Source organism: Lithobates pipiens, unplaced genomic scaffold (assembly GCF_037356315.1).
Source record: "Lithobates pipiens isolate NorthernLeopardFrog02 unplaced genomic scaffold, aLitPip1_a1.2 Scaffold_18, whole genome shotgun sequence".
Lineage (NCBI taxonomy): Eukaryota > Metazoa > Chordata > Amphibia > Anura > Ranidae > Lithobates > Lithobates pipiens.
This window is the reverse complement of record NW_027507758.1, coordinates 614,890,706-614,914,767: the sequence shown is the minus strand read 5'-3', so window position 1 is coordinate 614,914,767 and position 24,062 is coordinate 614,890,706. Positions and strand designations below refer to the sequence as shown.

The 24,062-nt window shown below is 45.2% G+C and overlaps 1 protein-coding gene across 1 annotated transcript in view; it reads right to left on the bottom strand.

Moving 5' to 3' along the window:
- Positions 1-418: 418 nt before the first annotated feature.
- The window catches only part of LOC143986834 (uncharacterized), an 89,411-nt gene continuing 65,767 nt past the window's right edge, over positions 419-24,062 (bottom strand). The window contains exons 5-8 of the mRNA XM_077485243.1: positions 18,809-18,958; positions 11,919-12,068; positions 2,994-3,143; positions 419-582 (exon numbers count right to left, since the gene is read on the bottom strand). Of these exons, the coding sequence (XP_077341369.1) occupies positions 578-582; positions 2,994-3,143; positions 11,919-12,068; positions 18,809-18,958 (455 nt within the window). The 3' untranslated portion in view covers positions 419-577. The remainder of the gene's footprint in view (positions 583-2,993; positions 3,144-11,918; positions 12,069-18,808; positions 18,959-24,062) is intronic.

The window sequence follows — 24,062 nt, the reverse complement described above, 5'->3', positions numbered from 1 at the left end:
AAGCCTTTAAAATGAGCACTTTTGATTTTTCACGTTTGTGTCCCATAGACTTTAATGGTAACTTAACTTTACATTTTTTGCCTGTTCGCATGTTCTACTGCAAACCGAACCGGAGGATGTTTGGCTCATCCCTAATCAGAACAAGATGAGTGTCACAAGCTTTCACACCTCCCATGTTCTTGTACAATAAACATCTGCCATGATACATTCTGTGCTGATTGGATGAGAGTGTCGGAATTACCTGTGTGGCTGGGGTATGTTCCCGACACTCGTTGCGGCTGAGGAAGCCACCAGCTGTGAAATGTCTCCAGCATTACAGAACAACACCAGTGACATGTGACTAACTACTATTAGTTATAGCATGACCTGGATTCATGAGAACCTTCAAAAGTATAGAAAGCACAAAATTATCATGGTGTAGATTGGAATGATCATTTATTAGTCATTGACATTGGTCATTAGTTATTTATTAGTCATTATTAGTCATTGACAGGGTGATGTCCCCACGGGAGAAAAAAAATGAATGCTGTTCTCCTCATCTGGAAGACCTTGTAACTTGTCTTGTCCTGTTGTGACTTCACTCTGGATGAGGAGACAATGAAGGCAGGTATGAGCAATATAATCCAAACAAATTACCAGTCAATATGTCATATAGACAGGGCTGTCTTTAAGGCAGGGCAAAAGGGGCAGCTGCCCTGGGCCCTGTCATTGTTGTGGGGCCCAAAACAGCTGCCTCATACTTGCCAACTATCCAGGTTTAAATTCCCTTGAAGTTTTATTCCTGTGCTGTGTCCTAATATCTGTGTGAAGTGCTGGTACTAATGCTGCCCAGTTCTGCCCTATTGTTGTGTGCAAGTGACTCACCTGCAGGCCCTGTGTTTACATATAAATAACCAGCATTCATATGTAAATAGCGACGACAATACTAACTAAATAGCTGCGGCTGGCGGCATTGATATGTAAATAAAGGTGGCATTCCTATGTATATCATGCTCCCCTGCTGTGAGGAGGTGATGTGCTGTAACCTCTAGCAACTAATCAGTGAGCCACAACCTGTGCTGTAACCTCTAGCAACTAGTCAGTAAGCAGTAATGATATGCTGTAACTGCTGACAACCAATCGCAATTGCTGCCTGATCTAATACAGAAAACTGATTTTAGGTCTATCTGCTATTTATTGTATGTTTCAGAGTAGGTGGAGAGGGAAATTGCATGGGGGGGGGGGGGCAAGAAAATTTTTGCCCAGGGCCCCATCTATATTAAAGACGGACCTACATATAGAAGCATTATTACATGAAAAATGGACACATGGTATTTCAGATCTGGGTAGACACGAGTGGGTTGAATGACTCTCCTGCTTCTTATATCAGAGTTTCCTCCTACCGCTGTGAGACTTCCCCACTGTAGCTTGTAGACTTGGAAAAGAAGGAAGGAGCACCTGATGTCCAAACAAATGCAAGCTTTAGGTAGGTTTAAAAGGTGTTTATTGAAAGTAGCGACATGTACATCAAGCCAACGCGTTTCGGGGAAAACACTCCCCTTCTTCAGGGCTGTTGTTGGTATGCTATGAGGAAGGCTGTATAAGCCGAACACATTGCATATCTGGTGCTTTGTCATTTTACATGTAGCCGCAAAAATAATTTCTTTATTAAGAGTACACTGAGTATCCGGCTTTATACATTATGGACTGTTGCTGCATGCTATTAGATGAGAATGGTTCCCAAACTGGATATATTAATTGCAAGATTTCAGATAGCAGGCTGACCGAGTCCTGACTATACAGTAGCTGCAGAGGCAACAATCTTTCCCATCTAATAGCATGCAGTAACAGCCCTGAAGAAGGGGTAGTCCTTTCCCCTGAAACACGTTGGTTTGATGTACATTATGCTAATTTCAATAAATGCCTTTTAAAGTAATAAATAGGGCATTTTTTTTTATTAAAAAAAAATAACAAACATGTTATATTTATATGCTCTATACATTGGTTTTACACACAGCAGCCACCGATCGTCTTCTTCTTCTTGGGTCCCTCACTGGTATTCCTGGCCCCTCCCTCCTGTTTAGTGCCCACATAGCAAGCAGGTTGCTACAGGAGTACCCAAGCAGACTCGCTCCTGAGCCAAAGCGCTGTATATCTAATCACAAAATCTGCCCTGCCCCTGCTCTCTTCTCATTGGCTCACTGGCTGTGATTGACAGTAGCGGGAGTCAATGGCTCCCACTGCTGTTTCAGCCCATGAGGGGGGAGAGACCCAGGTGAGCTGAGGTCCCCGTGCACAGCGCTGGAGGAAGATTGGCTCAGGTAAGTATTGGGGGGCTGCAGCACACAGAAGTTTTTTTTTAGACTGCATGAAGGTAAATAAACCTTTGAGTCTTTACAACCACTTTAAACCTACCTAAAACTCATATATCTCTCTAATTCCTGTCTGATCAATGTTTATAAACAATGTTACTTTCTATCACTATCTCCCATCTGCACTGTATCTAATACAGTATGTACCGTTTCTACTACACTTCCGGTGGTACAGTGTTGTGGCACCATAACTCAAGGCCCAATTTTTCTGCTCCTGTTTAACAGGGGCATGTAATTACAATTTTTTGATATAATAATTCACAGCAGGGCCTGTTCCTGTGCCCACCAAGAGTATCTGTGAGGGGTTACAGCGTTGTGGTGCCACCACCACCACCACCCAAGGCCCAATTTTTCAGCCCCTGTTTAACAGAGGCACATAATTACAATTTGTGATCAATGTTTATAAACAATGTTACTTTGTATCTCTCTATCTCCTGTATGATCAATGTTTATAAACAATGTTTATAAATGTTTATAAACAGTGTTCTAGATGCTTTTCTGCATGCATGTTTTTGGTGCGTTTTTGATGCAGTCGTGTGAACTTCCATCTCCTGTCTGAAAAATATTCATAAATATGTTGCTTTCTCCCTCTCTATCTTACATCTGAATAATGTTTACATCTGATCACAGTCATCCACTTACTGGTGGGTTCCGAGCAACCAAAAGAACAGCCAACGTCACAGCACTTCATTTTCCCGAGACAATCCGAGTCTCCATTACATCTCCTGGGGATGGGGCCTTTACATGGTAAAAGGGTGTTAACCACGGGACAGGTGCCCGGTTTCACCACCACTGCAGGAAAAAACACATTTATCATTATTTTTACAGGGACTTATATTTACCTAGATCTTTACAGATACATTGTACATTCATCAGTCCCGGCCCTCCAGGATATAACAAGGCAATAACTGTCTATACTGAGAATGAGTCTTTACAAACACTTTAAACCTACATAAAACTCGCATTTCTTTGGACATCGGGTGCTCTTTCCTTCTTTTCCAAATCTACATGTGGAAATGACCGTAAAGCCAAATCGGAAAAGGTAGCAGTTCAAGCCCCAAGAGAGTTCACCGCCACCATCCACCATTGGGAATAACCTAAAAAAAAGGGATTTGTTGCTACTCACCCACACAATTTCCCATCCATTACCAGTGACTGATCCAGTCAGTCCAGTGCGGTCTCCAGCACAAACCAGTTGCCACTGTAGCTTGTGTCTCTGCTTCTCCTTCTAAGCCCCTCCACCAGTTTGTCTTTGCTCATCCCAAGACCATAGCGAGGGTGTTATCCACTCACAGTTTGACTCCTACAAACTTGTCTTTATTCTACATTATGGAGAACCATTAAGGCAGGGTGACACCTTTATTTGGCTTTCTATTGGCCATGGGAGTTAGGTGAAAATGGGACATGTAAAGGGAGCCTAAAGAGGAACTTCACCCACAAGGGTAAGTTCCTGTCTTCCTCCTCTGCCCCCCTTCATCCTCCTATACATTTGTTACTTACTTTATCGTACATCAGGGGACACAGAGCCTTAAGTAATAACTTAATGAGTATATGGGCACCTTCAGGTGATGGACACTGGTATACCCAATCCAGGAAATTCACTCCCTATATATCCCCTCCTCCTTCCAGGAGCACATCAGTTTTTTTGCCAGTGTCTAAGCCCACGTACACACGGTCGGAGATTTTGCCAACCAAATCCATCGGATTTTGCCCATCGGATTTAGTCCGACGGATTGTGTCCGAAACTGTTGCATACACACGGTCAGGCCAAGTTGGCGAAAAATCCGATCTTTCAGAACGTGATGATGTAATTTCGTTACGATGGGACTACATTCAGGCTAGTAGCCAATAGCTTTTATGTAGGAATTTGATCTGAGCATGCGTGGCACTTGGTCCGATGAAAATGCTCTACACATGATCGGATTAGGTCCGTCCGGCCCAGTTGGTCGGGAAATCTTTCCAACATGTTGGAAAATTGGGTCGGACGGAGATTCGGATGGAATCAGTCCGATGCATACCACACACAGTCGGATTATCTGACGACACGGTCCGATAAGACTCATTCCGACAGATTCTCAGACCGTGTGTACAAGGGCTAAGGTGTTGGTCACGAGTGAAGAAGTGCTCTGAGGAGCTCCAGGAGGGGTCCATGCTGGATTTAAATAGCCTCCACAGACCGGATCCATCCAAAGTGCCACTGCGGCCAAAGTAGATGGTACCCGGGCCTCGTATCCGAAGCACGAGGTTTTGCCTGTAATGCCTCTTTTTGCAGGGCTGGACCCCGGGACCCAGGGCTTTGGTCATGTTACATTACCTAAAAGCTTTTCCTGGTGGGGTGCATTTTACAGGTCCAAGGGACCCGGTCCTTGAAGGTTTGCTAAATGCAGTCCACCGTGATGGGTGAAGGTTGGATTGACTGTTAATTCAGCAAATCTTGCGGTGGTGATAAGGTAAGGGAAGAAACTTAGGAACTAAAAAGTCCATCGATGCTTTCTTCTTTAAGGGAAAAAATGTTGTCATGCCTTAAAATCTCCACTAGAGAGAGTATATGCACATACCTTAAAGCGGTTGTATACTCAAAATGATTACTTTGCATGTCTTTTTGCATATTATTATTACAAACCGATTGCCAGTAGTCATTTTTACTATGTTTCCTTTTCAAGTTAGCGATATTTTGAAGAGTGGAGACGTGTAAAGCGCATGCGCCGTATCCTCGTTCATTCCGGCAAGCCGAGGCCCTGTCGGAAAAATTCATTGTTTATGTTGGGGCTGCGTAATTTTCTGTTGTAGACGTCAGCCCCGACATCCCGCGATGCTTCGTCAAGATTCTTCCCTAAGAGCATCATGGTTAACATGTGACTTGCACGTCACAGAATCAAGGAAAGACAGATGTGCGAGATACAGGGAAGAAGAGGCTTGAATATTTTGATCGTAGTGCACACGTGTGGGATTACGGAGACAAGGATGAACTGTGGGCGGAAATACAAATAGATTCAGATGCAGAAGACCACAGTGGAGATGGCGCGGGCTTATAGGATGAAAAACGGTTTACAAGATCAAGATTATCTACAGTAAGAAAAAAATTTAGATACATATATTATGATCAATCGATTTATAAACACCTTGTCTTTATGAATGTGGTACCGTAATTATAATGTTAGTATTGGAGGGGTTTCTACCACTTTAATCTGTTGTCTTCACTGTAAAGCTCAATGTCAGTCTGTGTGTGGCGGCAGCAGCTTGTGCAGAGGGATTCCTCTCAGGTAGGAGATCTTCAAAATGCTTCTTTCTCCCCCCTGAAGGGACCAGAGGGTTAGGGAAACATCGGTGGTGTACCCCCTGGCATCACCCCTCCCCCCACTGTGGGGGGTGCGGAGGTCCCGAAGTTTGCTCAGACTGTTTTCTTTACATGCTGGTGACAGGGCTCTGCCTCTACCCCCCTTTTGTTGAATCTGCGGACCGGAAAGCCGCATTTTTTTTCAAACGAAAGGAGGGGGGCGGGTTTTCAAAGGGGGTGGGGCCTAGGCGAGGATGCACGGCAAGGCTTAACAACCAGCTGGAGCAGTCTCTCCTCCGTTGATAGCGAGGAGAAGCAATCAGGCTGCACACAGGGACACAGGAGCAGTGGGGCACGTAAGGGCTGCAACTGGCATTCCTGATACAGGAAGGACATTTATTCCCAGCAGTAGGCTGAACTTAATAGCGGCCTCAATCTGTCATGACTATGTTAAGCAAGTAGTGCAATTTAATAGTACCTCTGCTTTTGTGCTTAGGACTATGCGTACCAAAAAAGACACCACAAAAAACAAAAAAACTAAAGGTTTCACCCCCAGGCATTAGGAATTCCAGTCGCAAACTGTCACCCTCTCCTGAAATACCAATTATGGCAAGCCAGGGTGAGCCATTGGAACAAATTGATGGTGCAACTGCTTCTCACATCTCAGCCCCTGTATACATGACTGAAGATGTATTTTCCTCCACCCTGCAAGGCCTGGAAGGAAGATTAGAGGCTTTAATCGCATCCTCTATTCAAATGGATAGGAAACATGCTAGATCCCCTCCCCCACTTTAGACCCTTTGCAAGGGGAAGAGTGGGCACAGGATGAGGTGTTACCCTCAGACGATCAGGAGGAAAGACAAACCGATGATTCCTCTGCGGAGAAAACAATGGTAGATTACGTTTTTTCAGCCTCGCAATATGTGAAATTGCTGATACAATCTCTTAGGGAGATGGTTCGTTCTACTTTCATGCTACCCCTAATGGAGTCTGCTGAAAGCTTGGTTTCTTCCATAGGTTCTTTAAAACCTTCACAGCCTTTGCATGCATTTCCTGTCCATGCAATACTAGAACAGCTGCGGTTTCCAAAGCGAGCAAAGTCCTTTCCTGTATTAAGAGAGGTATGGACTCCAGAGAGAGAGAGAGAGAGAGAGAGATACAATTTTGCCCCTGCTCAAATCATTAGTAAGACCTCATCTGGAATATGCAGTTCAGTTTTGGGCACCAGTTCTCAAAAAGGATATCGGGGAACTGGAGAAAGTGCAGAGAAGGGCAACCAAACTGATAAGAGGCATGGAGGAACTCAGCTATGAGGAAAGATTAGAGGAACTGCATTTATTCTCTCTTGATAAGAGGAGATTAAGGGGGGATATGATCAACATGTACAAATATATAAGGGGTCCATATAGTGAACTTGGTGTTGAGTTATTCACTTTACAGTCAACAAAAAAGGACAAGGGGGCACTCTTTACGTCTAGAGGAAAAGAGATTTCATCTCCAAATACGGAAAGGTTTCTTCACAGTAAGAGCTGTGAAAATGTGGAATAGACTCCCTGCAGAGTTGGTTCTGGCCAGCTCAGTGGATTGCTTTAAGAAGGGCCTGGATTATTTCCTAAGTGTACATAATATAACTGGGTACTAACATTTTTAGGTAAAGTTGATCCGGGGAAAATCCGATTGCCTCTCAGGGGATCAGGAAGGAATTTTTTCCCCTGCTTTAGCAAATTGGATCATGCTCTGCTGGGGTTTTTTGCCTTCCTCTGGATCAACTGTGGGTATAGAATTGGGTATATGGGATTGTATGATATTATACATTTTTATTTTTTTTATTTTTTTTGTGTGGTTGAACTTGATGGACATGTGTCTTTTTTCAACCTGACTAACTATGTAACTATGTAACAGCATATTTACGCTGAATGGGATCACCTGGATAAGCATTTTCTTTCTCCAAAGAGATTTTCAGTTCTCTATCCAATGGAGGAGAAATTCAATGAAAAATGCAAGATACCAGCAGTTGACGCTGCGATTTCCAGTGTGAATAAAAGTCTAACTTGTCCAGTAGACAATACACAAATGCTTAAGGATCCAGCAGATAAAAGGTTGGAATTCCTGTTAAAATCTGCTTTTTCCTTGGCAGGTGCCGTTACTCAGCCTGCAGTCGCTGCAATAGGCGTCTGTCAATCCCTAAAGGATCAATTTAGACAGGTCCTTAAAGAGGTTCATGCACAACAAGCCCGGAAATTGGCCGTACTACCAAAAGCATTATGCTTTGCCATTAAAGATTCTATTCACCAGGCGTCCTGCCTTATGCTTATGCTTGTACATATGTGTAGAATCCTGTGGTTAAAAAATTGATCAGCTGAAGCTCCTGACTGGGTTCCCTTTTCATGGGGAATCTGCTATTTGGGGATGATTTGGACAAATACATCCAAATTTCTAGTGGGAAAAGTACTCTTTTTTTGGTCTCTTCAGCCTGACATTCTTTGGGCTATTTGCCAAAGATGGAGGACTCTGGACGTAGATCTTCTAGCATCCAGATTCAACATGAAGTTAGTCAACTTTGTGTCCAGTACAAGGGATCCATTCGCATGTGGAACAGATGCGTTGGTGTCCCCGTGGGATCAGTGGGATCTGATCTATGCATTTCCCCCTATTCAGTTGCTGCCTCGACTTCTTTGCAGCATCAGGCTGGAAAGAAAGCCAGTAATTCTGGTAGCACCAGCATGGCCCAGAAGGCCATGGTATGTAGAAATCATAAAGATGGCAGTGGAGGGTCCATGATCCCTCCTACTATGGCCAGACCTACTCTCACAGGAGGCGATATTCCATCCTATATTCCAACGCTAAATTTAACGACTTGACTATTGAAATCCACATTCTGAAGAAACGTGGGCTTTCTGGGTCAGTTATCTCTACCTTGATTAATGCAAGGAAGCCAGCTTCCAGGACTATATATTATAAAGTCTGGAGGGCTTATGTTTCCTAGTGTGAATCCAAGGGTTGGCACCCTCGGAGGTATATCATAGGCAGAATTCTTGCCTTTCTACAGTTAGGAGTAGAGATGAAGTTGGCCTTGAGTACTGTTAAGGGCCAAGTCTCAGCTTTATCGGTCTTATTTCAAAGACCGCTTGCTACACATTCTTCAGTCCGGGGTTTTATGCAAGGGGTGATGTGGCTTAATCCGCCAGTCAAACCTCCTTTGAACCGTTGGGACTTGAACTTAGTTTTGTCAGTGTTACAAAAACAGCCATTTAAACCGATACAACATATTCCCTTAGTCCTTCTGACAAGGAAGTTTGTATTTTTGGTTGCTATATCCTCAGCAAGGAGGGTTTTTCAGAATTGGCTGCTCTTTCTTGTAAAGAAACATACTTGATTATTCATGAGGACAGAGTGATGTTATGCCCTCGTCCAGACTTTTTGCCAAAAGTGGTTTCAGATTTTCACCTGAACCAAGATATTGTACTGCCTTCGTTTTTTCCAAAACCATGTTCCAGGGAAGAGAAGTCACTACATTGTCTTGATGTGGTGAGAGCAGTGAAAATCTATTTAAAGACAACTGCTCAGATTAGAAAGACTGATGTCTTATTTATTCTGGCAGAGGGTCCTAAGAAAGGCCAGGCAGCATCAAAATCCACTGTCGCTAAGTGGATTCGGAAAGTTATATTTCAGATTTATAATTTAAGGGGCAAGATTTCCCCTTTCCAAGTCAAAGTGCAGTCAACCAGGGTGGGTACTGCTTCTTGGGCAGTGCGTCACCAGGCCTCCATGGCTCAGATCTGTAAGGCCACAACTTGGTCTCCGGTACATAAATTCACCAAGTTTTATCAAGTGGATGTAAGGAGGTATGAGGATATTGCCTTCGGGCCCAGTGTGCTGCAGGCAGCAGTATAGGTCCTCAGGTCTGGGGATACCCTGTGAGTTGTGTCTCCCTCCCTTCAAATAGCATTGCTATGGGACATCCCATTAAGTTATTACTTAAGGCTCTGTGTCCCATGATGTACGATAAAGAAAATAGGATTTTTGATAACAGCTTACTTGTAAAATCCTTTTCTTGGAGTACATCATGGGACACAGGGGTTCCTACCCTCTTTTTGGGGTTTAAGTATATTGCTTTGCTACAAAAACTGATGTGCTCCTGGAAGGAGGAGGGGATATATAGGGAGGGAACTTCCTGGATTGGGTATACCAGTGTCCATCACCTGAAGATGCCTATATACCCATTAAGTTATTACTCAAGGCGCTGTGTCCCATGATGTACTCCAAGAAAAGGATTTTACAGATAAGCCGTTATAAAAATCCTATTTTTTTTTGGGGGGGGGTACGGGTACCTGATTTTGACAGGTATCCATTCCTCCACTTTTGGTCAGATCGCAATGTCCGCCAGCGACCCACGGTCGCTCCTCAGGGAGCCAGAACGGGGATCTGACAATGTAAACAGACAGATCCCCGTACTGTCAGGGAAGTAGAGAGAGAGATCTTCTGTTCCTAGTGATCAGGAACAGCGACCTCTCTCCTCTTTCAGTCAGTCCCCTCTCCCCATAGTTAGAAACACTTAACCCCTCGATCACCCCCTAGTGTTAACCCTTTCCCTGCCCGTGACATTTATGCAGTAATCAGTGGATATTTTTAGCTCTGATTGCTGTATAAATGTCACTGGTTAGAAAAAAGTGTCCGATCTGTCTGCCGCAATGTAGCAGTCCCACTAAAAATCCTTGATCACCACCATTACTAGTGAAAAAAAAATGAATAATAAAAATGGCATAAATATATCCCCTATATTGTAGACGCTTTAACTTTTGTGCAAACCAAGAAATATACACTTATTTTTTTTACTTCCTGCCCTTGAAGAGGAAGGGAGGTATCTGGGTAATGGTTGTCAATGTGGTAAGTGTGGATTGGCTACATATACCTCACACTTACCCCTTCTCTGTCATTCTGAATAAAGAGGACTTACAAATTATGTACACCTTTTCCTGTCATAGTCTTGTTTAATCTTCTCCTGCAACCAACCAACTTGTTATAATTTGTATTATATGATTAAAAGGGTGTCTTTGGAGACAGGAGGGGTGTCTTTTGGACTCTGTTATATGGACGTCATGCCAGTCCTGTGCCTCCTACCTTTGGTGCCTGTGCATTTATACTGGCAGCCGGAGGGGCAGCACTTCTGTTCACCTTTACAATCCTGGTCAGTGTTGGATTGACGACACTCCTTGGGTATCTCCTGCAGAGAGCAGGGCATGATGGGTATTGGCAATCTGGGACATGATAACAGCAATGTGTAGAGTCATCTTATCTGTTTTCTTAAGCCCCTTTCACACTAACGGTCTGATCGAGTCCACCTGTCCATTTTGTGGTAGGACCCGAAATGACCCTCCCTTCTCCTCTATGGAGTGGAGGGTGTAAGTAGACATGTGTCTGTTTACACCCACCTACATCTAATCTGCTAAAAATGAATGGATGAGGTTCTGTTACCCTTCATCTGGGTGGATCTGATGCAAGTCGGGATCCGTTTACATCCGACTGTCAATAGAGGAGAGCAGGCTGTGTCCGTGTCTACTCTGCATAAGCGGAGTGGACATGGACCAGCTATCCGCCTTCTCAGTGGAGGATCAGTAGACAGATTCCCCGCTGAGCAAGTGGCCTCCTGATGGAGTATGGCCCATGTGAAAGGGGCCTTAACCTCAAAAGGGTGGCCTGATGTCTCAAAAATGTATGCTGCCATCCCATCTGATCAAGGTTTATAAACAATGTTACTTTGTATCTCTCTATATCCTGTCTGATCAATGTTTATAAACCATGTTACTTTGCATTTCTCTATCTCCTGTCTGAAAAATATTTGTAAATATGTTTCTTTCTACCTCTCTATCTTACATCTGAATTTTTATAAACACTGTGTTAGAGGTCCTTTTTTGACAGCAGCAGCTTCTAAAGCTGCTGTATTTACACAGGAACTCCCTGCTGTCATTTTGACAGCCATTAGTGGCAAATGAGATGGGGAACAGCAGCGAGGAAGAAGGACAGGATGTACTACACACACCCTGTTTACTCCCAGTGTGTACAACTGGATGGACGCTTTTACAAAGCTGCTAAAATCTGGATGAAAGCTCTGCAAAGGCTTTGTAAAAACTTGCTGTACACATTGTTCTTATATAAGCTGCACTGGGAGAAGGAAAGGAAGGATCGGATTATTGGCTCCTAGGGGCAATACTGACAGTTCCACCCTCACATTTGGGGAAGATCTGGTCTGTACCGGGCCACTATATATCTTATCACAGTCATCCACTTACCGATGGGTTCCTGGCAATCAGCAGAACAGCTCGTTTTACAGCATTTCTTTGTCCCGCGACAATCCGAGTCTATGTTACAATTCCTGTGGAGGGGGAACCTACATGCTGCAAGGGTTTTAACCACGGGACAGGTGCCCGGTTTCACCACCTCTGCAGGAAAAAACACATTTATTATTATTATTACTATTATTTTTTATAGGTAGTTATATTTACCTAGCGCTTTACAGATACATTGTACATTCATCAGTCCCGGCCCTCCAGGATATGACAAGGCAATAACTGTCTATACTGAGAATGAGTCTTTACAACTACTTTAAGTCTACCGAAAACTCGCATTTCTTTGGACATTGGGTGCTCATTCCTTCTTTTCCAAATCTACATGCGGAAATGACCGTAAGGCTGAATCAGAAAAGGTAGCAGCCCAAGCCCCAAGAGAGTTCACCGCCACCATCCACCATTGGGCATAACCTACTGGAAAGGGATTTCTTCCTACTCACCCACACAATTTCCCATCCATTACCAGTGACTGATCCAGTCAGTCCAGCGCGGTCTCCAGCACAAACCAGTTACCACTGTAGCTTGTGTCTCTGCTTCTCCTTCTAAGCCCCTCCACCAGTTTGTCTTTGCTCATCCCAAGACCATAGCGAGGGTGTTATCCACTCACAGTTTGACTCCTACAAACTTGTCTTTATTCTACATTATGGAGAACCATTAAGGCAGGGTGACACCTTTATTTGGCTTTCTATTGGCCATGGGATTTAGGTGAAAATGGGACGTGTAAAGGGAGCCTAAAGAGGAACTTCAGCCAAAAGGGGAAGTTCCTCTCTTCTTCCTCTTTCCACCCCCCCTCCTCCTTTACATTTAGCACTTTTTTATGGGGGGGGGGGGCCGGGACCTGATTTTGACAGGTATTCATTCCTCCACTTCTGGTCAGATCGCAATGTCCACCGGCAAACCCGTGATCGCTCCTCAGAGAACCAGAATGGGGATCTGTCAATGTAAACAGACAGACCCCCGTTCTGACAGGGAAGTAGAGAGAGATCTGCTGTTCCTAGTGATCGGGAACAGCGATCTCTCTCCTCCTCCAGTCAGTCCCCTTCCCTCACTGTTAGAAACACCTCCCTAGGGAACACTTAACCCCTTGATCTCCCCCTAGTGTTAACCCCTTCCCTGCCAGTGACATTTATAAAGTAATCAGTGGCTATTTTTAGCTCTGATCACTGTATAAATGTCACTGGTCCCAAAAAAAGTGTCTAAAGTGTCAGATCTGTCTGCTGCAATGTCGCAGTCATGCTAAAAATCGCTGATCACCTCCATTACTAGTAAAAAAAAAAAAATGCCATAAATCTATCCCCTATTTTGTAGATGCTAAAACTTTTGCGCAAACCAATCAATATACGCTTATTGCGATTTTTTTTTTTTTATACCAAAAATATGTAGAAGAAATTTTGACCTAAACTGATGAAGACATTTTTTTGGGGGGATATTTATTATAGGAAAAAGTAAAAAATATTTTTTTTTTTTTACAAAATTGACGCAATTTTTTTGTTTATTGCGCAAAAAAATAAAAACCGCAAATGTGATCAAATACCACCAAAAGAAAGTTCTATTTGTGGGGAAAGAAGGACATCAGTTTTGTTTTGGGTACAGCGTTGCACGACAGCTCCAATTGTCAGGTAAAGCAATGCAGTGCCGTATTGCAAAAGATGGTCTGGTCATTCAAGGGGTAAATCCTTCCGGGGCTGAAGTGGTTAAGGTTGCAAGGGTGTTATGAGTGCACCTTTCAGAGGACTAACAGAAATGATCCCTACCCTTCCATGACTTCCTTCCAACAACTTGGTTTACTTCCTGCCCTGGAAGAGGAAGGGAGGTATCTGGGTAATGGTTGTCAGTGTGGTAAGTGTGGATTGGCTACATATACCTCACACTTACCCCCAGGGCCGTCTTTAATATTGATTGGACCCTGGGCAAAAAAATTCTTGCCCCCCCCCCCCCCCCCCCCCCCATGCAATTTCACTTTCCACCTGTTCTGAGACATACAATAAATAGCAGCTAGACTTAAAGTCAGTTTACTGTATCAGATCAGGAAGCAATTCGCAATTGGTTGCCAGTGGTTACAGCATATCATTACTGCTTAATGACTGGTTGCTAGAGGTTACAGCACACATTACGGCTCACTGATTAGTTTCTAGAGGTTACAGCAAATCATTTCTGCTTGTTAATTGGTTGCTAGAGATTACTGTACAGTAATACGGCTCACTGAATGGTTGATAGAGGTTACAGCACATCATCTCATTAATGCAGTGGGCAATGATATACATATGACTGCCACCATTATTTACACATCAATGCCGCCAGCCACAGCTATTTGCTATGTAATGCCGCCACCTTTTACATATGAATGCTGGTTATTTACATGTAAACACAGGGTCTGCAGGTGAGTCATCTGTACACAACAATAGGGCAGAGTTGGGCAGCTGTAGTAGCAGCACTTCACACTGAGATATCGGGACAAAGCACAGGACTAAAACTTCAAGGGACAAGGGAATTTAAACTGAGACAGTTAGCAAGTATGGGGCAGCTGCTTTGGGCCCCACAACAATGACAGGGCCCAGGGCAGCTGCCCCTTTTGCCCTGCCTTAAGGACGGCCCTGCTTACCCCTTCTCTGTCATTCTGAATAAAGAGGATTTACAAATTATGTGCACCTTTTCCTGTCATAGTCTTGTTTAATCTTCTCTTGCAACCAACTTGTTAAAAAAGTTGTATTTTATCATTAAAAGGATGTCTTTGGAGGCAGGAGGGGTGACTTTTGGACTCTGGTATATGGACGTCATGCCAGTCCTGTGCCTCCTACCTTTGGTGCCTGTGCATATATACTGGCAGCTGGAGAGGCACCACTTCTGTTCACCTTTACAATCCTGGTCAGTGTTGGATTGATGAGGCTCCTTGGGTATCTCCTGCAGAGAGCAGGGCACGATGGGTATTGGCAATCTGGGACATGATAACAGCAATGTGTAGGGTCATCTTATCTGTTTTCTTAAGCCCCTTTCACACTAGCGGTCTGATCGAGTCCACCTGTCCATTTTGTGGGAGGACGAGAAATGACCCTCCATTATCCTCTATGGAGTGGCGGGTGTAAGTGGACATGTGTCTGTTTACACCCACCTACATCTAATCTGCTAAAAATGAATGGATGGGGTTCTGTTACCCTTCATCTGGGTGGATCAGATGCAAGTCGGGATCCGTTTACATCCGACTAGACATGTGCATTTGTTTTTGTCCGAATGCATTTTCGTCCAAATTTCAGCTATTTTCGCTTTCGTTTTGACAAACGATAACGAAAGCACAGAATCCGAAAAACGAAAGATCCGACATAAATAAATGCTTTATTTTCGTTTTCATTGTTACAACAGTTCGATATAGAATAGGAGATTCAACGTGACTCTGACAATAACAATCTGTGTCTATTGAACCTGTGGTCGAATGTGCCTAACCTTACCTCTATTAGTCCAAGATTATATAGAGAAAATATTCGACAGAGAAAAAAGATTTGACAGAGAGAAAAGATTCTGCAAGTTACTGTCCTAAAAAGTGTTTGGGGTCCTGCCCCAGGGGACATGTATCAATGCAAAAAAAAGTTTTAAAAACGGCCGTTTTTTCGGGAGCAGTGATTTTAATAATGATTAAAGTGAAACAATAAAAGTGTAATATTCCTTTAAATTTCGTACGGGGGGGGGGGGGGGTGTGTGTCTATAGTATGCCTGTGAAGGGGCGCATGTTTCTGGTGCTTAGAACTGTCCCTGCACAAAGTGTCATTTATGCAGGAAAAAAAGTCCTTTAAAATCACTCGCAGCTATTATGAATTGTCGGCTCCGTAATACAGAGAACACTCATTGAAAGTCATTGATAAAAAAAAAAAAAAAAAAAAAAAAAAGCGTGGGAGTCCCCCAAATTCAATTACCAGGCCCTTCAGGTCTGATATGGATATTAAGGGGAACCCCGCGTCAAATTAAAAAAAAAATTGATGTGGGGGTCCCCCTAAAAATCCATACCAGACCCTTTATCCGAGCACGCAACCTGGCAGGCCGCAGGAAAAGAGGGGGGGGGACGAGAGAGTGGCCCCCCCTCCCTCCTGAACCGTACCAGGCCACATGCCCTCAACATTGGGAGGATGCTTTGGGGGTCTGTGACCCCTCAAAGCACCTTGTCCCCATGTTGATGAGGACAAGGGCCTTATCCCCACAACCCTGGCTGGTGGTTGTGGGGGTCTGCGGGCGAGGGGCTTATCAGAATCTGGAAGCCCCCTTTAACAAGGGGACCCCCAGATCCCGGCCACTCCCTGTTTGAAATGGTAAGGGGGTACAAAAGTACCCCTACCATTTCACAAAGAAAGTGTAAAAAATTGTTAAATAAGACAAACACACTTTTGAAAAATTCCTTTATTAAAAAAAAATAAAAATAAAAAAAAGATTCCAGCGGTGGTAATCCACTCTTGCTATCCAGCGACGGACGATCATCTCTCCGGGGTCCAGCGATGGCTCATCTGAATCAGCGCAGCGAATCCATCCATCTTCTGTCTCCACTGAGGAGACACTGCGGGGATTCTGGCGGCCTGACGTTTGTTATATGCGGAGGGCGGGGCCACCCGTCACCTGACCCCAACCCCCTCTGACGCAAGGGGAAACCCGGGGTTCCCCATGACGTATGGGTGACCCCGCACCCCTCTGATGTAACACAGGCAGGTTTCCTGCCGGAATCTCCGCAGTGTCTCCTCAGTGGAGACAGAAGATGGATGGATTCGCTGCGCTGATTCAGATGAGCCATCGCTGGACCCCGGAGATCCGTCGCTGGATAGCAAGAGTGGATTAGCACCGTTGGAATCTTTTTTTTATTTTTTTTTATTTTTAATAAAGGAATTTTTCAAAAGTGTGTTTGTCTTATTTAACAATTTTTTACACTTTCTTTGTGAAATGGTAGGGGTACTTTTGTACCCCCTTACCATTTCAAACAGGGGGGGCTGGGATCTGGGGGTCCCCTTGTTAAAGGGGGCTTCCAGATTCTGATAAGCCCCCCGCTCGCAGACCCTCACAACCACCGGCCAGGGTTGTGAGGATGAGGCCCTTGTCCTCATCAACATGGGGACAAGGTGCTTTGAGGGGGTCACAGACCCCCAAAGCATCCTCCCAATGTTGAGGGTATGTGGCCTGGTACGGTTCAGGAGGGAGGGGGGGCGCTCTCTCGTCCCCCCCTCTTTTCCTGCGGCCTGCCAGGTTGCGTGCTCGGATAAAGGGTCTGGTATGGATTTTTAGGGGGACCCCCACATCAATTTTTTTTTATTTGACACGGGGTTCCCCTTAATATCCATACCAGACCTGAAGGGTCTGGTATGGATATTTAGGGGGAACCCCATGTCAATTTTTTTTTTTAAATTTGACGCAGGGTTCCCCTTAATATCCATACCAGACCTGAAGGGCCTGGTAATTGAATTTGGGGGACCCTCTCGCTTTTTTTATTTATTTATTTTTTTTATCAATGACTTTCAATGAGTGTTCTCTGTATTACGGAGCCGACAATTCATAATAGCTGCGAGTGATTTTAAAGGACTTTTTTTCCTGCATAAACGACACTTTGTGCAGGGACAGTTCTAAGCACCAGAAACATGCGCCCCTTCACAGGCATACTATAGACATCCCCCCACTACGAAATTTAAAGGAAAAAACTGCCGTTTTTAAAACTTATTTTTGCATTGATACATGTCCCCTGGGGCAGGACCCGGGTCCCCAAACACTTTTTAGGACAGTAACTTGCAAATTAGCCTTTAAAATTAGCACTTTAGATTTTGAACGTTGGAGTCCCATAGACTTTAATAGGGTTCTAAAGTTCACACGAATTATGCTATATACTACCTCTGTCGAATCTTCTTTATACATTTGACAGACACCATAAGCCTTCAAAGACAGATTCGACCGTAATTCATGTGGATTTTCGGACGAATGCAATTTTTGAACGAAAAACTAAATAAATAAAAACTAATTTCGGGAGTAACTAAATAAATTCATTTTTCGGACGAAAACGAAATTCCGAAACAAAATTTTTTACTCTGCACATGTCTACATCTGACTGTCCATAGAGGAGAGCAGGCTGTGTCCGTGTCTACTCTGCATAAGCGGAGCAGACACGGACCAGCTATCCGCCTTCTCAGTGGAGGATCAGCAGACAGATTCCCCGCTGAGCAAGTGGCCTCCTGATGGAGTACGGCCCATGTGAAAGGGGCCTTAACCTCAAAAGGGTGGCCTGATGTCCCAAAAATGTATGCTGCCATCCCATCTGATCAATGTTTTTAAACAGTGTTACTTTGTATCTCTCTATATCCTGTCTGATCAATGTTTATAAACCATGTTACTTTGTATGTCTCTATCTGCTGTCTGAAAAATATTTGTAAATATGTTTCTTTCTACCTCTCTATCTTACATCTGAACAATGTTTATAACCATGTGTAAGATGTCCTTTTTTGACAGCAGCAGCTTCTAAAGCTGCTGTATTTACACAGGAACTCTCTGCTGTCATTTTGGCAGCCATTAGTGGCAAATGAGATGGGGGAACAGCAGTGAGGAAGAAGGACAGGATGTACTACACACACCCTGTTTACTCCCAGTGTGTACAACTGGATGGACGCTTTTACAAAGCTGCTAAAAGCTGGATGAAAGCTCTGCAAAGGCTTTGTAAAACTTGCTGTACACATTGTTCTTATACAATCTGCACTGGGAGAAGGAAAGGAAGGATCGGATTATTGGCTCCTAGGGGCAATACTGACAGTTCCACCCTCACATTTGGGGAAGATCTGGTCTGTACCGGACCACTATATATCTTATCACAGTCATCCACTTACCAATGGGTTCCTTGCAATCAGCAGAACAGTCTGTTTCACAGCATTTCTTTGTCCCGGGACAATCCGGGTCTAGGTAACAATTCCTGTGGAGGAGGAACCTACATCCTGTAAAGGTTTTAACCACAGGACAGGTGCCCGGTTTCACCACCTCTGCAGGAAAAAAACATTTATCATTATTATTATTACTATTATTTTTTACAGGTAGTTATATTTACCTAGCTCTTTACAGATACATTGTACATTCATCAGTCACGGCCCTCCAGGATATAACAAGGCAATAACTGTCTATACTGAGAATGAGTCTTTACAAACACTTTAAGTCTCCTTTCACATGGGGCGGATCAGTGATTATCCCCACCATGGATATCCGCTTGCACAGCGGGGATTGCCGGAGCGATCTCCGCTGAGCAGGCAGAGGACAGGTCCGTCTCTGCACACTGCACAGGGATGGACCTGTCACAGCGCCGCTCTCCCCTATGGGAGATCGGGTGACAACGGACCGCAGTGTCCATCGACACCCGATCTGATGACGGATAGAAAAATAGCTTTTTCCTCCGTCACACTTTTTCGGATCGGAGCGGCTCGGATGTCAGCGGACATGTCACCGCTGACATCCGACGCTCCATAGAGCTCTATGGAGCATCCGTTCAGGTCCCCCTGAAAAAACTGACAGACGGACCTGAACGGATCGTCCGTGTGAAAGGACCCTAAACCTACCTAAAACTCGCATTTCTTTGGACATCGGGTGCTCTTTCCTTCTTTTCCAAGTCTACATGCGGAAATTAACGTAAGGCCGAATCGGAAAAGGTAGCAGCCCAAGCCCCAAGAGAGTTCACCGCCACCATCCACCATTGGGCATAACCTACTAGAAAGTTTTTTCTTCCTACTCACCCACACAATTTCCCATCCATTACCAGTGACTGATCCAGTCAGTCCAGTGTGGTCTCCAGTACAAACCAGTTACCACTGTAGCTTGTGTCTCTGCTTCTCCTTCTAAGCCCCTCCACCAGTTTGTCTTTGCTCATCCCAAGACCATAGCGAGGGTGTTATCCACTCACAGTTTGACTTCTACAAAACATTATGGAGAACCATTAAGGCAGGGTGACACCTTTATTTGGCTTTCTATTGGCCATGGGAGTTAGGTGAAAATGGGACGTGTAAAGGGAGCCTAAAGAGGAACTTCACCCAAAAGGGGAAGTTCCTCTCTTCCTCCTCTCCTCCCTCCTCCTTTACATTTTGGCACTTTTTTTGGGCAGGAGCGGGTACCTGATTTTGACAGGTATCCATTCCTCCACTTCTGGTCAGATCACAATGTCCGCCGACGACTCGTGATCACTCCTCGGAGAGCCAGAATGGGGATCCGTCAATGTAAACAGACAGATCCCCGTTCTGTCAGGGAAGTAGAGAGAGATCTGCTGTTCCTAGTGATCAGGAACAGCGATCTCTCTCCTCCTCCAGTCAGTCCCCTCCCCCCATAGTTAGAAACACCTCCCTAGGGAACACTTAACCCCTTCATCGCCCCCTAGTGTTAACCCCTTCCCTGCCAGTGACATTTATACAGTAATCAGTGGCTTTTTTTTAGCTCTGATCACTGTATAAATGTCACTGGTCCAAAAAAAGTGTCACAAGTGTCCCATCTGTCTGCCGCAATGCCGCAGTCCTGCTAAAAATCACTGATCACCACTAGGGATGAGCCGAACACCCCCCGGTTCGGTTCGTACCAGAACTTTCGTACGGACCCCACGTTCGTTACGAACATTAGAACCCCATTGAAGTCTATGGGACTCGAACGTTCGAAATGAAAAGTGCTAATTTTAACGGCTAATATGCAAGATACTGTCCTAAAAAGGGTTTGGGGACCTGGCTCCTGCCCCAGGGGACATGGGTCAATGCCTAAAATGTTTTTAAAAATGGCCGTTTTGGCGGGAGCACTGATTTTAATGACGATTAAAGTGAAAAAAAAAAGTGAAATATTCCTGTAAATATGGTGCCTGGGGGGTGTCTGTAGTATGCCTGTGAAGTGCCACGTGTTTCCCGTGTTTAGAACAGTCCCTGCACAAAATGACATTAAACGGAAATAACACCATTTAAAACTGCTTGCGGTTTTAATGTTATATCTGGTTCCTGCAATATGGTTGAAAATCATTCAGAAAAATGGCATGGGTAGCCCTCCCTGCCCATTACCAGCCTATTTGGGTCTTGTACGCATATTAAGGGGAACCCTGTACCCATATTAAAAAAAAGAAATGCATGTGGCCCCCAGGCCCTATATACTCAGAACAGCAGTATACAGGCGGTGCAAACAAGACAGGGACTGTGCAGGTTTGTTGTGTTAAGTTGAATCTGTTTGTAATTTTCAACTGGTACATTTTTAAAGTGTAGCTCCAGTCAAAAAAACTATTTTTAAGCTTTTTGGAAAACATAGGGAAGGGTTATCACCCCTGTATAATTTGTTTTGTCGTCCATCTTTTTTCATCTCACTTGCTGTTGTCTCCTTCCGTTTGCAAGTAGGAGATGTTTGTAAGTTGGATGTTTGAAAGTAGGGGCCTGCCCTATATGCTCTGCAGAAATGGCGGAACAAGGTGTTGGTTTTGCCACAACATTGTAAGCCCTCAAAGTGACTCTTGGTAGGCGCTGGAGCGCCCTGCTGTGAACGATTATATCAAGAATTGTAATTACATGCCATTGTTGAACAGTGGTAGAAAAATTGACCTTTGGTGGTTGTGGTGCTGGTGCCACAACACTATAAGTCCTCACCGTTACTCTGGGTGGGCACAGGAAGGGGCCCTCCTGTGAAATATTATATCAAGAATTGTAATTACATGTCCCTGTTAAACAGGGGCAGAAAAATTTGGCCTTAGGCACTGCTGCTGGTGCCATCACACTGCAACCTCTGCCATATACTCTAGTTTTATTGCAGGAATTAGCCCTGCTGCAAAGCATTGCATCAAAAATTGTACTTAAACGCCCCTGTTAAACAGGGGCAGAAAAATTGGGCCTTAGTCACTGGTGCTGGTGCCACCACACTGCAACCTCTTCCATATACTCTAGTTTTATTGCAGGAATTAGCCCTGCTGCAAAGCATTGCATCAAAAATTGTACTTAAACGCCCCTGTTAAACAGGGGCAGAAAAATTGGGCCTTAGGCACTGGTGCTGGTGCCACCACACTGCAACCTCTGCCATATACTCTAGTTTTATTGCAGGAATTAGCCCTGCTGCAAAGCATTGCATCAAAAATTGTAATTAAACGCCCCTGTTAAACAGGGGCAGAAAAATTGGGCTGCTGGCATCACCCAGAACCAAAAATGTTCTTCCAACATATCAGCGGAGGAGGAAGAGGATAGACAATCAACATAACAGGACAGTCACTCAGCATCAGCATAGGCAGTCTTGAAGGGATGTGGTATTTCAAAAAAAATTATTCGGTTACATCAGCTTCAGGTGCTTGGTAGCTGTGGGTGATCCAAGACTGATTCATCTTGATGAAGGTCAGTCGATCAACTGATTCGGTGGACAGGCGCACCCTGTGATCGGTAACAAAGCCACCAGCAGCACTGAAGGTGCGTTCCGAAAGAACGCTGGATGCAGGACAGGCCAGTAGCTCAATTGCATACTGTGCAAGCTCTGGCCAGTGATCCATCCTCAAGACCCAGTAAGCCAGAGGATTTTCGGTGGGAAAGGTGTCCAAGTCTGACCTTGCCCCTAGGTATTCCTGCACCATGTAAATCAGACGCTGGCGATGGGTGCTGGAACCAATCATACCTTGGGGCTGCGGACTAAAAAATTGTCTGAAAGCATCAGTCAGACGGCCACCTTCTCCACCGCTCCTTCTGACCGATGCCTCAGCAACACGTTGTCCAGGAACAGGAGTTTGTAACCTCCCAGTCTCTGGGAACGCGTTGCACAGAGCTTTCTGCAAGGCCTCCCGGAGATGTCTCATCCTCTGCTCCCTCTGCGATGGCAAGATAAGGTCGGCAACCTTACCCTTGTACCGTGGATCAAGGAGAGTGGCCAGCCAGTAATGGTCCCTCTCCTTGATCCGAAGAATACGAGGATCCTTCCGCAGGCTTTGCAGGATCAGGGAGGCCATGCAGCGTAGGTTAGCTGAGGCATTCGGTCCGGAGTCCTCTGGGTCACTAAGGACAACATGATCCGCAGCTACCTCCTCCCAGCCACGTACAAGTCCACGTGTTTCTTGGGACTGTAAATCATCCCTACAAGACTGCTGCTGCTGATGCTGAGTGCCAGCCTCCACCTCCATGCTGACACAATCATCCTCCTCCTCCTCTTCCTCCTCCTCATCCTCTTCCTGTGTGATGGGTGGCACAGCAGGAACACTGTCTGGATAAAGGGGGCCTTGAGAGGCAAGGAAGTCCTCCTCTTCCTGCCTCTGTTCTGCCTCAAGTGCCCTGTCCATTATTCCACGCAGCGTATGCTCCAAGAGGTGGACAAGAGGTACAGTGTCACTGATGCATGCACTGTCACTGCTCACCATCCTTGTGGCCTCCTCAAACGGTGACAGGACAGTGCATGCATCCCTGATCATGCCCCACTGGCGTGGTGAGAAAAAACCAAGCTCCCCTGACCCTGTCCTGGTGCCGTAGTCGCACAGGTACTCATTGATGGCCCTCTGCTGCGTGTGCAGCCGCTGCAGCATGGCCAATGTTGAGTTCCATCTGGTGGGCATGTCACATATAAGGCGGTTCTTGGGCAGGTTCAACTCCTTTTGGAGCTCAGCCAGCCGAGCACAGGCATTAAATGATCGGCGGAAATGCACACAGACTTTCCTGGCCTGCTTCAGGACATCCTGTAAGCCGGGGTACCTGCCCAAGAACCGCTGCACCACCAGGTTAAGGACGTGAGCTACACAGGGCACATGGGTCAGTTGTCCCTGTCGGAGGGCGGAGAGGAGGTTGGTGCCATTGTCGCAAACCACCATTCCTGGCTTAAGCTGGCGTGGCGTCAACCACCTCTCGGCCTGCCCCTGCAGAGCTGACAAAACATCCGCCCCAGTGTGGCTCCTGTCCCCCAAACAAACCAGCGCAAGCACGGCATGGCATCGTTTTGCCTGCGTACTTGCGTAGCCCCTGGAACGCCTACGGAGCACCGCTGGTTCTGAGGACAGAGCACTGGAAGAGGCCATGGAGGAAGAAGAAGAGGAGGGGGTGGAGGAGAGAGGTGTGTCACAACCAATAGTAGCATTTTGGAGGCGTGGTGGCGGAACAACCTCCAACACTACTGCACCTTGTCCTG